Source organism: Leptosomus discolor, chromosome 5 (genome assembly GCF_034619465.1).
Source record: "Leptosomus discolor isolate bLepDis1 chromosome 5, bLepDis1.hap2, whole genome shotgun sequence".
Taxonomy (NCBI): domain Eukaryota; kingdom Metazoa; phylum Chordata; class Aves; order Leptosomiformes; family Leptosomidae; genus Leptosomus; species Leptosomus discolor.
This window is the reverse complement of record NC_141395.1, coordinates 7,782,570-7,796,294: the sequence shown is the minus strand read 5'-3', so window position 1 is coordinate 7,796,294 and position 13,725 is coordinate 7,782,570. Positions and strand designations below refer to the sequence as shown.

The following is a 13,725-nucleotide window of genomic DNA, read 5'->3' as shown; positions in this document are numbered from 1 at the left end:
AGAGGTAGACAGTAACAGATATGTAAACATGCATCTAAGCTTAGTGCTTCAAAATGGAAATGGAAAAAAATCTATTTTCTTCTCTGACATTTTCTTATTCACAAGTATTATCAAAGATAAGAAACTGAAGAAATGAAATACGCTGAAACAGCAAATCAATCAGAAATCACGGATCAAAAACCAGTAAAGATAAAAGCAAAGTAAAACAAAAGGTCTGGTAACTTAAAAAGGCAATACAAGACAGAAAGCAACAGTGGCATTACACAGAACGAGAAAGAAAGATTAATAGACAACATGAAAAGCAGACTCAAACTCAGTAAAAATTAAAAAAATAAGAGTGAAAGGGAAAAACAGTTAAAAGAGAAAAGGATGTACTGTTCTAGCACAAACTAAAATGTGCATGGAAGCAAACATAGACTGAACATATTTTCTCTTATTATATCAGCTTCCAAAAGCTAGAAATAGAACTCCCTTAGAGACCCAACTCAAATGGAAATGATACCTTTCATACTGCTCAATGGCTAATACAGAAGAATTCACCTGATTCAGGCCATCTAGTTCAGAGTCCAGACAACCTCCTCCTCAAGGTCTAAAAAATTCTATTAAAAGATACATTTCGACCCCTCCCCACCCCTGCCCAATGCACTGGACATGCAGACTACAGGGTGGTTTTTTTATGTTCAGGCTGCTAAAGGAGACAGAACAAAGCAGATTTCAGAATCAGGATTTCTGAGGACTTGAGAGTTTTTAATTTCAAGGGGAAAAAAAAAAAAGTTAGTCTACTGTGATGCACAGATTTCTAGACTCGTTTCTGTGCATTCTCATCACTCTCATCTATTACCATCCTAGAAAGTTAAAGAAATTTCTGTAGAAATTTGTCTAAGAATTTAAATATGACTTATATCAGAAATTTCTGGCCCTACAAGGGCTATTATCTGCCTGGGAATTCTAAACATTTCTATTTACTTTCTGCCCAAGAGCTATCATTTCTTGATTTGACTACTACAACCTCAGCAGAATGTATATACTCAAGCTTCCCAGTGAGAAGCTCCAGACAGAACCTTTTAGCTGTGTTCATAAACTTTGAGGAAATTTTTATTTAAGCCTCTGTTTTTCCGGTCTACTTTGAGGGTGGCAGAGGGAAATGAGTTTCTATGAAGACTGATAAAGCCTTTAAACTAAAAATCTGTTCTAATTAACAAAGAATTAACTGTGTTTCTCCTATGATGCTTGCTAGAGATCAGAGACATAGTCAGTGGAAAAAATATACTATTTTGAAGTGCAGACAACTGACTTGTCATTATAATAGGGGACACTCTCACTCCATTCTCTAGGAGCTCACTATCATAATGGTTCTCTGTAGCCTACTATCCAAACCAACATTAAACACTACACAACTTTTTCTTACTCTAGAAAATGCCTAACAAAACAAACACCCTTTTGTTAAAACTGATACCTCTTAATGCCAGATATGAACTCTGCATAACCTGTTACTGCCATTTGTTGTCATTTACCCTTTTTTTTTATTGTATCAATACTCAATAAACAACATTAAGCCAGCATGTACGGGAAAATAAAAATCACATGCTCCAGAACATATTAATGTAAGTTAATGTATTACCTCTAAACTTATAAAGGTACCATTAAAAAGTAAATTATCTATAAATCAACACATGTACCAATAAGCATTTAAATATTTAGGTGATTTTTTTATCAATCCCCATCCCCCGAAAATGGAAGTTACAATGTTAATGCACTCGAACCTTATGTAAGAAAGTGAGAAGGAAAGACACCAGGAAACTAGATTACCCCAGCAAAATGGTTTGAGCATACAATTATAATGGAAAAGCTCATTTCATGAGTGGTAAACATCTCCAAGTCCTCTTTTGCATCCACAAGCAAGATAGCTTAAATTTTTCTGCCAACATTTCCAGAAAAAAAGATATCTGTGTGTCTGAAGGCACCTTTTTTAGATACCATCCACAAGGCAAGCAACGCTAAATAATGGTGTTTGCAAATCACATGCTGGGAGTTTTTACTATAAAACTCAATAAAGCCTTCAGTGATATGGTTTGTACCTGTTACCCAGTGGCGAGAGCGCTAACTTTCAAACAACAGGATGCCTCTGACTTTTATAGTACATTCAGGTGAGCAAATTGCTTGTAATACAAGACAGACGTCGCACACATCCATAAAGTGAGGATATAAAACAAGAATAAATGGTAGAAAGAGACTGTGAGTTTCCAAGTACTATGTTAGTGAACAGCAACAGTAAAAATCATTAACATCCAAAGACAGATGTGGGCTCAAAAGAGATTGAATACAATCCTTATGAGCACAACCAGGCCATTTGTCCATATATCTCTGCATCTTGGGTATTTTGCCCAAACTTCTACCACTTTTTCCAGAGTATCGTGCTTCAACACCGCCACCTCCTCTTCACTAACAGCTGACCATTGGCTGCTGACTTCTCAGTGTTGTTTAGGCCTCCATGCTCAAGTCAGCCTCCTCCTGCATACTTCATAGAATTTACACAGAAGAATAAAATAGGCCTGAAAATGACTCTTTCTTGCTCAGAACAGCTAAACCCAATAAGCAAGACGACACCTTTAAGGTTTTCAGTTTATGCCTCTTCACTTGAGATTAGGTTATCTTGAGCTCTTAGGAAAGAGGGATTTCTCCACATCTGCCCAAACTATGACTAACAGCCAGCAAAGAGCAAACAGAGAATTGCTCACCTCCATCTCCCAACAGCATACACACAACTAACCCTAACAACCTTAAATATTTCCTAAGCCCATTGCTAAGAGTTTATGTTCCTGGAAGGGATAAGCTTGTGTCTTTCTATTTAAGAGACAGTTTAAAGCACATATAAATAAATAAATATTAATGCTGTTTTTAAAAGTAACTTACACTTTCCCTGAAAGAAAAGCATAAAAATAAAACAATTTTCAAGAACAGAATGTGTGTGCATCCTTCTTTTCTGCACATTAATGTTTGAGGTTATAGACCAACCATTGTTTCCACCCCTTCTGAAGAATAATCTCTAGCAAGGAATCAGCAGCCACGCAGTTATTTACCTTTAAGGCATGTCCGTGAGCTAAAAGGTATCAGCCTGTGCTGAACGACACACTGTCTTGTTGGCCCCAGAATTATTATTTTCTAGAAAAGTGTTCGGCAGTCTCTGTTAGTCTAGATGACGCCTTTGGAGGCTGAAGCCTTTGATTACTGAAAAAGCCTTTGATTAATTTACTAAGGAATCAAAAGCACAAATCACAACAGCGTATTTATTTTACACTCCAGGAAAAGACAAGGGAATTAATGGCTTACTCCCAGCCCCTTCCATGCAAGAAATAAAAGTTTGTTCTAATAATAAGCCCCTTTTCACGCTGGGTGCTTGTCTAACCTAAGCTAATATTAATTGAATCTCTTCAGCCGACAATAGAGCACTTTCTCTACATGAGTTTCCTGCCACTACAGCAAAGCATGGACTAAGTGATAACTGCAAAGGGAGTGCATAGCCTGAGGGAGAAAGAAAGAAGAGCTGAGATACACATACCGCTTACTTCGAGTTCTATGTTTCTATATTTATAACACTAGAAAAGACACTTTCATGGAAAAGTACCAGATCCTGCTAAGATATACCTCTGGGAATACTGAAAGAAGGCTTAAATCATTACAGAGTACACAAAAGGGAAAGATTTGGGTGAGCCAAGGGCTGACAAACTAATAAGAAAATTCAGCTACTAGCAGCAGATGCTCTTGTTCTCTCTTTTGGGACAGAAAGAAAATTAGATCTGCCTGAGCAAGGAACAGATTTTAAAAAATACCCCTCAGGAAAGTTTGACTTAATACATTTCACTTTATATAGAGGTTGGCTGAGAGTGTGCACACAATTCCTCAACTTGACCCAGCTAACACATAGAATTTGCTATGCCAAGGAAAGAGATTTCTTGCAATCATGATGAAACCGAGACTCCGGTCCACAGAGACTCCGCAGTAAAACCCTCAGTGCTACATTACTCAATAGTCTTCTGCTAGTGAAGGGTTTCACGAGAAGAAAACAACATAAAGCCTATAACGCTAATAAGTATAATTCCTTCCTTGTCAGAGAGCCATTAGCCTAGGTATTCCAAACCTTTTTAGATCCTTACTGTAGGCAATTGCTACTTCTCAAACAAAAATAAAGAAATATCTGATTAAAATGAAGCTAGTCCTACAGCTAAGCTGTTCCTGAGGAACCTCAGTATATTAGGCTGCAAAAGATTATGCTACTTCCAAATACATCTACTAGCCTACACTAATTAACATTAAAGAAACTATACACATTTCATGTCTTCTGTATATTTGTATATACAAGTGCACCTCAACTGCACACTATATAAGCCTCACTTTCCCTGCCTAGAATCAGATCAACCAAGACACGGTAGCCAAGGGCTTTGGCTTTGTAGACTTCGCTGTCTATTCTGGCAGAGTCTTAGTGACCCGTTAAAGCCGTGTGCATTCACTCCCACAGTCACGGTGTGCAGCAGGGAAGTGCCTAACACAACCAGCCATCACAGAGGAGTTAATGCCAATACAGCACAAACCTCAGGCTTGCACGTTAATGGCTGGGCTCATCTTTCTACTCTCCTACCTAGTCTGGCAGCATAAAATAGATGGCTTGCTCCATTCCCTGAAGGCAGCAATGTTATAACTTCCAAAGGTTTTTGGGCAAATTAATTAAAAGCCAAAATCTTCACAGGAAATTTTAATTGATCAAAAGTTCCATATAATTGCAAGAACTGATGATAAACACTTGCTTTCCAATTTTTCACCTTTAGAGAAAGAGAAGTACATTTCTTTTCTCCTGCAAAAAACCATAAATGTTAACAAGCAACCCCCTTAGACCCAAAGCCTCTTGTTCTGTGCAAGAAGCTGAAATGACCAGAAACTAACTTCATCATTTGTTAACACCCAAGCTAAAATGATTTCATTTGCGCCAGACCTCTGAGATGTCATTACTCTATAAAAGAACAACATACAGTAGTTTCATGGCCTTAGGTTGCAATTGCCTAAATTTTCTAAAATTTATAAATGTGGAAATAGCACTTCCGTTCCCCTCTTTGCCCCTGTAACTCAGCAAAAGGCTCTTACTCAGTAAAATATTTCCAGCCTCTGCTGCATAAACTATTTTTCTGATTTATCAGGTACTTAATCGTCGATTGCCTGCTCTATCAGTTACTGCACTTGCTATCTGAGCACTCTGCAAAGCTGCTTCTGCTCTGCTGCTGCAGCTCAGCGAGCTCCAGAACACCCTGACTACACGCCAGAATTGTACCAAGTTTAAAATAGAATACCACACAGATGCATCAAGATCTGTTAGTCACTCCCTTAACAGCTCTACCATGCCATTAAGAGCTAAAGAAACAAATGTGAATTAACTTATTTTAAGAATTCTCTGTTACATGACAAAAAAGATGGTCCTACTGATATCAACCTCCTCTTACATGTGGAGATCTTTGATACTACAATTCTCTTTCACAAAATGCATTATTAAACATTTCTTCATCCTCTGGGGGAAAAACAAAACAACCCCTTGTTTCAAACAACATTATCTTATAGTTTACGAAAAATTTCTGTAATGTAACTCACCAAAGAGCTGCTGGTTTTGCATAGTCTTTGTAAAAATTAATTTACGTTTATCCAAAATAATTATTTTTAGCATATTATACAATAAGAATTTTACCTGCCACTTCTCTGAAGTGCAAATATGATGCCTTTCTCCTGAAAAGGAAGCAGTTTCTTTCTCAGTCTTTCAGGTAGAAAGGACAGTTTAGCATCAACATTTTCTGAATAAGAAGCTTCAAGTGTAGGTGTTTCCTGGAATGTACCAGCCATGTTGAACCTAAGAGAAACAAAACAAAACAAAAAGATGTCTTACTTAAGACAGGTCTGCATTAGGTTACAGAAAAAAAGCTTCATGGAACAATAATAATTGCTCCATCTTGAAATATTCAGTATCTCAAGTCTTAAGAATTCTCCCTAGAGAGCACAAAATAATGCAGATGATGGAGGAAGACCCCACCACCTCACTATCAATAAATATTCTTTCCTGTATGAAGAGTCAGCATGTATCACTTTCTTAAATATTATTTCACAGCACTGAGGCAGTTCCTTATTCATGGATGAGACTTACTGGCCATTCAAACAGAGCTTACTTACAGACATTGAAACAACTTTTTCAGAAAAGTTACAGGGAAAAAAAGGTTATTTCTTTAACCTTCTGATGATGAAACTAACAGTCCTCTCAAATTTTTGATCCTAAGAATGAAACCAGGTAAAAAGGACAAAACATGCCCAGTTTGAGGGAAGAAAAAAAGAAAAAAAAAAAAGGAAAAAAAAGAAAGTAAGGAACTTTATTCCCCTCAGAAAGAAACAATCTTAAACCACAGAATTAATCAATGAAAATTCTCATACTGTGTTTCAGACTAAAAATGTGGATCCTTCCTTCATTTTTGTCCAAGGGAACAGAGTGAGAGAAGAAATACTAGCTTTTGTTCCCTTATAACTTCAGTGGACTTTAAACAAACAAACAAACGGTTAAAAAGCTCAGTAGCAGTGGACTAACTAAACATGAGGAAAGCAACAAGCCTTCACATCAAGGCATCACCTAATTATTTTGGACTCATGGCCTGTGTGAGGAGCAGGATTACCTTAATGATCATGGGAACAAAGAATATCAGGCAAAATAGGCTTCCGGTACTGTAAAGAGTAGATATTGTACTACCAGGTCTGAGAGCAAAATTCCAACACGTTGCACTCAGATTTTCTGACACTGACATACTTCTGAAGCAAGTCTCAGGAGAAGTCAGACATGATTTGGTGGGACGAGCCATCACATTCACAAGAACAACTGCGCTTGACTCAACGGTCATTCACTTCCCAGGATCTGCAGGACTAAGTAAACTGTTTTTTTACACTGACTGGTTACGAAGTAAGATAGACCTGGGACAATGCAAATAGTTAATCAACATCATAAAGCATGATCATGCAAAACAGTTTCCTTCTAACGTCACAGAGTGCTGGCGAGGAGGTAAAACAGATTGATTCAGCCAAAATTAGATGCTACAGTGAAAGAACAGCACCTCTGTATTCCTAAAGAATCCCATTTATGAAATTATAGCTACAAAACTCGATGTACGCTCTTCCAGCTGAAGTTACATTCTCTTTGGTGAAGAGAATCTAGTGACAACTGCACTACTGCACTGCAGCTAGCTATGTATAGCCCAAGTGGGAAGAGCCTGGGCTTTTATTCTACTGCAGCTACACAAACATCTTCCAACACTGCTTCTTCCATGAGCCCACGTTAGACTAAAGTTGAGAAATCCTTCCACTGGGATGGGAGGGGCAGTGCCTACTGGAAGTTTTCCAAGGTGGTGGGAAGTCCCTGGGCCCCCGGGAGTCCCTCTCCGTGGTGCTCACCCCGGTGGCGGCGGGGCCCTGGCTGCCGTGGTGCAGGAGGCAGAGTGGAGATGGGGGGGTGGGAGCTGCTGCCCCCCTGCTGCCACCCCTCACCCTGCCGAGTCAGCCGGGGCCCATCTCCTTTGACAGTTCATGTTGTCTTAAGATCAGGGAGATGTAAAGGAAAATGGAAAGAATAGAGGACTAGAGAGCACTGCAAAAATAAGTTCTCAGGAATTTGCCACTTCAGGAGAAAAAAAAAAAAATTGGCACTGTCAGTACTGTCGACAAAAATGTCTGTAACTGGACAAAAAAAAATCCCAAAGCAAATTAAAAAAAAAAGCACCTGATTGTTCTGAAAATCCACTAAACTGTTGCAGAATCCTAGAAAAATGAGGATTTGGGAGTATATTGTCACTGGCATCACCAGTCAGACTAATAACATTCAGACAGACAGAAAACGAGTCAGTGCTTTTTTTGGTTAGCTGGTGAATTACAAGCATACCTATCAAGATAAACATCACAGACTTTCAGAGAACTGGAAAGGAAATGATGCAGACGAGCCTACAGTCAAGTTCCATGAGACTGTCATTGTGAAAGTATTGACCAGGGTAACATTGGAGAACTTCTGTGCATATCTTCTTGGGCATCTATTACCACTTCCACAAGGAGGTGGTGGTAACCACAACCATTCTGACATACCATTCTGCTGGACAATGAGGGAGAAAAAAGTGATTTTAAATTTAAAATATCGAGCAACAGGCAGAGTTGAGGCATAAGGGTTGTATTTGCCACTGCTATGGCTTTTGTTCTATTTGTATTAAATTCCTTAGCTGCTAAAGAATGTACTTTAAGAAGGATAACTAAGAGCTATCCTTAGTCCCACATATAAAGCCCTAGAAATATTATTGCACATGCATGAGAACTACCACCCTAACTGGAATCACAGATATGTGTGTGTGAGTGTGTGTGTGTGTATATACACGCACTGAAGGAGTTCAGTATAACCATGGTTTCAACCCTGGTCTCAAAAACATGTAACTCAAGGGTCTGAACACCTGATGTTAGTCACCAGATGAGTGCCAGGGGTTCAAACAGCACTAAGAACTCCATGGCTGGAGAGAGGCTGCTGTTGTGCTTCCAACAGCACCATCAAGGCACAGAAAGCCCAGTTCTCAAACAAGTCTGGTACCATCAGCAGAAAGACAGGATCTTTTCTCCCTAGATTCATATCAGGTCATGCACGCAAGGTGCTAACCTAATAGGAGACAAGCCCAGTGCTGCCAAACCTCCTCCTGACACAGACTTCTGACTAAAAACCTTCTAGAACATAACCTGTCCAAAGGTAAAGAGCGACACCTTCTAAATGACAATGAAATAGCCAGTTATAGAGAGAGGAAGTTTGGATTTCTCCAGACATTGTGTCATCCAAGCATGACTGCACTATTGACTATGGCTTCCCCCCATTTTTATAAGTGGAATCTCTCTCATATCTTTAAAAAAACCCAATCTTGTACTTTAGGCCTCTGGAACATTTAACAGCTGAGGAAAGTACTGTTTTTTCATACAAAGATATCAGTATCAAGGCTCTTTGATGCATGTCCATCACTGAACTTTGCTTAACAGAAGAAGGAAAGCCTCTGGCTTGCCCTGTATACCCAAGAGACCCATTACACAGAAAAGAAGTCATAAAGCTCTGGTAGATACAAACCTCATCTCTCAGTTGAGCAAACAGAAATGTTTCAGCTCTAACTGTAAGAAAAGCAATCATAATCACTTCAACAGTTCTATCACAGTATTTTCCACAGAGGGTATTTTCTTCTTCTTTAAAAGTTGACTAAGGTACTTCAGGACTGCTGGCAAAAAACAAACACTAAACATTTTTCTAGAGCCAACCTTAAACAAGTAGGCTGCAGGATTGGAGGACCCAACAAACCTGTTGAACACTCAGTTCTGTGATTCACCCTTAAAGAAAATTTCTGAGTCATTTTCTGTGATGATTTTCCATTCTATAAAAGCAAAGAAAATTACATACTTGCTGTATAGCTTGTTGTGAGTGACACAATGAGAATGAAATGTTAACATAATTAACTTTCTGTTGAACTAGACTATGATAAGATTCTTTCACTGAGACATTGAATAAAACCCATGCAGTTTCAGAAGCACAAATCTGAATTAAAGGAGGCACATATGATTCATCAGAACACAGCAATGCTACCAGAAAAAATGTTTCTGCATCAGTCACTAATAAGGTTAAAACTGGCTTTGCAGATCTATCTTAAAAAGCAGCAACACAGAAAGCACTAATTACTAGATATGCACATGTTTTTGTTTATTTTTTCTCTAGGTGAATAAAGAGATGAATGGTGAATAATTACGGAACAGGTGAATAATCAAAGAGGTCCACATGCACCGAGCAATGACTATTATGAAAACATACACACTGACTAGCGTGAGCACGAGACAATGCAGCAGTATGAATTGTGCATTACTAAACCTTTCACACACTGCTCCTTGGAAAGGCACAGTGTGCATCATCACATTACCTCAATATTCTCCTAATTATCAACTTCATGCCCCAGCCCTTTGCATTCACCCTATCTACATTATTATTTTAACTTGGACCACAAGCTTTCAAAGACGGACTTTGCCATCTGCTGTGCATGTATAACCTTCCGCTCTCACGGGTGATTACTATGGAGTTCATGGCAAATAAAAAAATACCTCTGGTAAAACATCTGATGCTCAAGAAATCATTGCCCGAGAACATGCACTTCAGAATGAAGTTTTAAGAACTTCAATAACTAAAATACACTTTTTTTTTAAAGCAACACTTACATAGCTCTTACCCAAACCTTTGAAGTTTACTTCACTTATTGTAAACATGCACTTTTCAATGATCATACAAAGAAGTCTGTATTCCTACCTGCAGCACTATTTTATGATACCCAAAGCTACCAAAGGCACTATGAAAGATGCACTGACCCTACGAAAGATTTTGGTTGTGTAGAAAATGAGGATGAACAGTGATGAAACAAGACAGAGAAAGAAATTCATTCCACCAAATTCCCTTTTACTGATTTGCTAAAGTAGTAATTATACTGAGACTCGATGCCTTACTTGTGTATGCCTGGCAGCGGTGGTCATTTATACTGTTTTGAAACAGATCAATTATGTACATCACAGCAGTAATGTCAACAAATAAAAATAGCCTTTTTTTAAAAAAAATTAGTCAGTGTAGCAGATGACCAGTTTGTGTCTGCTGTTCTATCCATTGCAGATTTGGAAGAGAGAGATTAATACATGTTTTCTCTACCTACAATTTCTCATTTGTTTCTGTGTCCTTAATACGTTGCAACACACATCCCATCAGCCTTCCCACATCTCTAGATCACAAGCTCTTGAACTTCAGTTTTCTCAGACAAAATAGACCTAAAGGGTTTAGTGTGGAGACCTAACCACTCAGTGAGTTCATCCAGCTACAGAAGTTTTATGAGTAAAACAAGGAGAACTAAAACTGTACGGTATTTTCTGAAGTGTTTTAAAGGAAATAAAGGATGAAATAGCTGAATTACTAAACCCAGTAACACTTCATCTAAAATTGCTTTACTATGTTAGGACTGACTTTGGCAGACTAGCGTTGATGGTTGGACTCAATGACCTCAAAGGTCTTTTCCAACCTGAATGATTCTGTGATTCATTTATAGGGCATAAAAATCAGTGAAAAAATTATGAAGTGCAAAATTTGTGAACACGAGGATAAATGCACCTATTTGGTGGGTGCCAACATGTCTTTGCAAAGGTCAGTCTTATCTTTCATGTCTGCTGAAGTTTTTTTTGAAGGGGATCTACAACAATATACCTATAAACTGGTCGATGCAGTCCAGTTTCCACTACTTTTCAAAACCAATTAAAACAGAATAAGTTTTATGAACATATTTGTACAGTAATTATAATTTCCAGGAAAACTTTTGAGAAAGTCCCTCAAACTTTTAAGAAAACTGAGCTGTCGTGAAAAAAACGCACTGAAACTTTTTCTAAATACAAGCAAGTAGACTGTTCATACATGAGAGAAATAACATCAGCAATATTTTAAAGGAATCTGCTCCAACTTCTATTATGTTCAAAGAATTAATAAATGATCTGGAAAAGTAAGTAACCACAGAAGGATAAGGGCAGTGTAAATACTAGTAAAATAAAATAAAATTTAAAAAATAGATCTGGAATTCTTTCTGTCACTGGTGCTATGCTGCTTTCACTATAGACACTTATCCTTCTGGAGGTATGTACCGACACCCAGCTTGTTGAGGATGTTACCCCAGGTGATGTTTCTTTATTGGAAGGTTCAGTGCAAGACTGATGAGGACTGCAAGGACTACTTAAGTTTTGCAATAGCTGTTTGTCAACACAAGCTGAGAGCATAGTATACACCCACTATTTATTTTTACAGGCCACTACGTATAGCCTTTTAATGCAGCTCAGTAACAGATGCCTAAAACAAATGAGTATTTCCATCAAGCGTTTGCTTCACAAATTTCCTCTTGATGGGCTTAACTGCTCCATGTTCAATAAAACTTAATAGGGAATTCAAGGCTCTAAGCAAGTCATGGAACCTTGGCCGATTGATTCAGCAACCATTTTTCCACGAGTGGAACAACAAAGAATTAAAAAGCTACCCGAATCATTAGAATACAGTATTTTAAAAAAACCTTACAAGAAAAAGCAATCAGAGAGAGTAAAGGACATCACAAAACTCTGTAGCACACCAGTTTTTCCACAGGTCTGTCTACTGGGCTTGAGGAAAACAGACACCTTAATACCTGCCTAGGGGCAATTTTTGTTTTTTTTGTTTGTTTGTTTTTTTTTTTTTTTTTTTTTTAACTTAACGCAATTCCCCGTACACAGCAGCACCTTGCAACAGCAGAACTACCCGAGGCCTGCTGTGACAACCCAGCAGCAGCCAGGGCGAACAGGACTAGCGAGACCTCCTGGCACAAACTCAGACTGAGAAAGAAGGAGTCACCTGGAACCTCGTCACTTTACAGCGAGCCGGTCCCACCCAGGTCACCCCCAAGGCCGCTCACCGCGCAGCCCCCCCCCCCCCCCCCCCGTTACACCCCTCTACTCCGCGGGGCCAGGCCGCGCTCCCGGCCCGGCCTCCACCCGCCAGGCGGGGCGCAGGCCGCCCCTCACGCCGTCCCCCGCTCCCTGCTGCCCGCAGGGGCCGCTCACAGGCCCGGCCCGGCCCCGCCGCGTCACTCACGGCTCCCGCCACCGCCCCGCACCTTCGCGGGCTCTGGGCTCAAACCGGCGCCACCCGGAAATGACGACAGCCGAGGCGGGGAGTGCGCGCGCGCACGCAGCGCTCGCTTCCCGCCGCGCGCGCGCGGCACTTCCGGCCTCGGGGAACTTTTTTTTATTTTTTTTTAATTTTTTTCCGCCTCCTCCCGCCCCCCCCCCCCCACGCCCCCGCTTCCCCGGGAGCCAGTTAAAGGGTGCCCGTACAGGGCTTTGCTTCGTTCGGGTGGTGCGCGGGGGGCGGAGGGAGGGGTGAGGGAGCCGGCAAAGGCGGCAGGAAAGCGGCGCGGTTACCTCCCGGCCGAGGCCGCTCCGAGAGGCGCGGGTTGGCTGCGAGGAGAGGGCGGCAAGCGCGGGGGTGCCTTTAAGGGCCGGCCTGAGCGAGGCGCCCGCAGGACGGCGCACCCAGGGCAGCGCCGCCGGCTCTAGAGGTTGGCGGGAAGAGCGGCTGAGGGCCGGAGCCAGGGCGGGGGGGGGGGGGGTGCGAGGGCAAGCCGGGACTGCGGCTCCCATCCTGCCCTGCGCCGGCCCTGGCGGAGTGCGGGCTCGGCGTGCGCCTGCCGCGGGGTGGCCAGCGGGGCTGGGGTGCCGCTGCTCGGGACGGGCCGCATCCCCGGCGGCGGTGGAGCTGCTGGGGCACGTTACGGCCAAGGGAGGGTTGCCGCCGCCCAGCGGAGGGGAGCCAGGGGAGAGGGGACACCCGGGGCTGTTATTAGCCGCGGGAGCAGTCCGTCTGCGCGCCGCCGCGCTGCCAGTGGCCGTCGGCTGCCCACAGTGGGCGGGCGTTGCGGTGCCGGTCTCCGCGCCAAGACGGGGTTCTTATTGGTGGCCACGGCCGTCTGTCCGTGCAGCGGCGTCCTTCGATTGGCCGCCGTATTCTGGGCGGGCTTGCGCGCGCGTAAGCGCCGATAAGTACCACTCACCGGCAGCGCCGGGGGAGGGCGCCACGCCGCTCATTGGCCCGCGTGGCCGTTAATCATTAGC

At 41.7% G+C, this 13,725-nt stretch overlaps 1 protein-coding gene across 1 annotated transcript in view; it reads right to left on the bottom strand.

Annotated features, from left to right (window-relative positions):
- ZRANB3 (zinc finger RANBP2-type containing 3) overlaps nucleotides 1–13,254 on the bottom strand; it is a 53,733-nt gene extending 40,479 nt beyond the window's left edge. Inside the window, exons 1-3 of the mRNA XM_086465342.1 lie at nucleotides 13,063–13,254; nucleotides 9,340–9,353; nucleotides 5,729–5,887 (exon numbers count right to left, since the gene is read on the bottom strand). Of these exons, the coding sequence (XP_086321468.1) occupies nucleotides 5,729–5,887; nucleotides 9,340–9,353; nucleotides 13,063–13,254 (365 nt within the window). The remainder of the gene's footprint in view (nucleotides 1–5,728; nucleotides 5,888–9,339; nucleotides 9,354–13,062) is intronic.
- Between the last annotated feature and the right edge of the window lie 471 nt (nucleotides 13,255–13,725).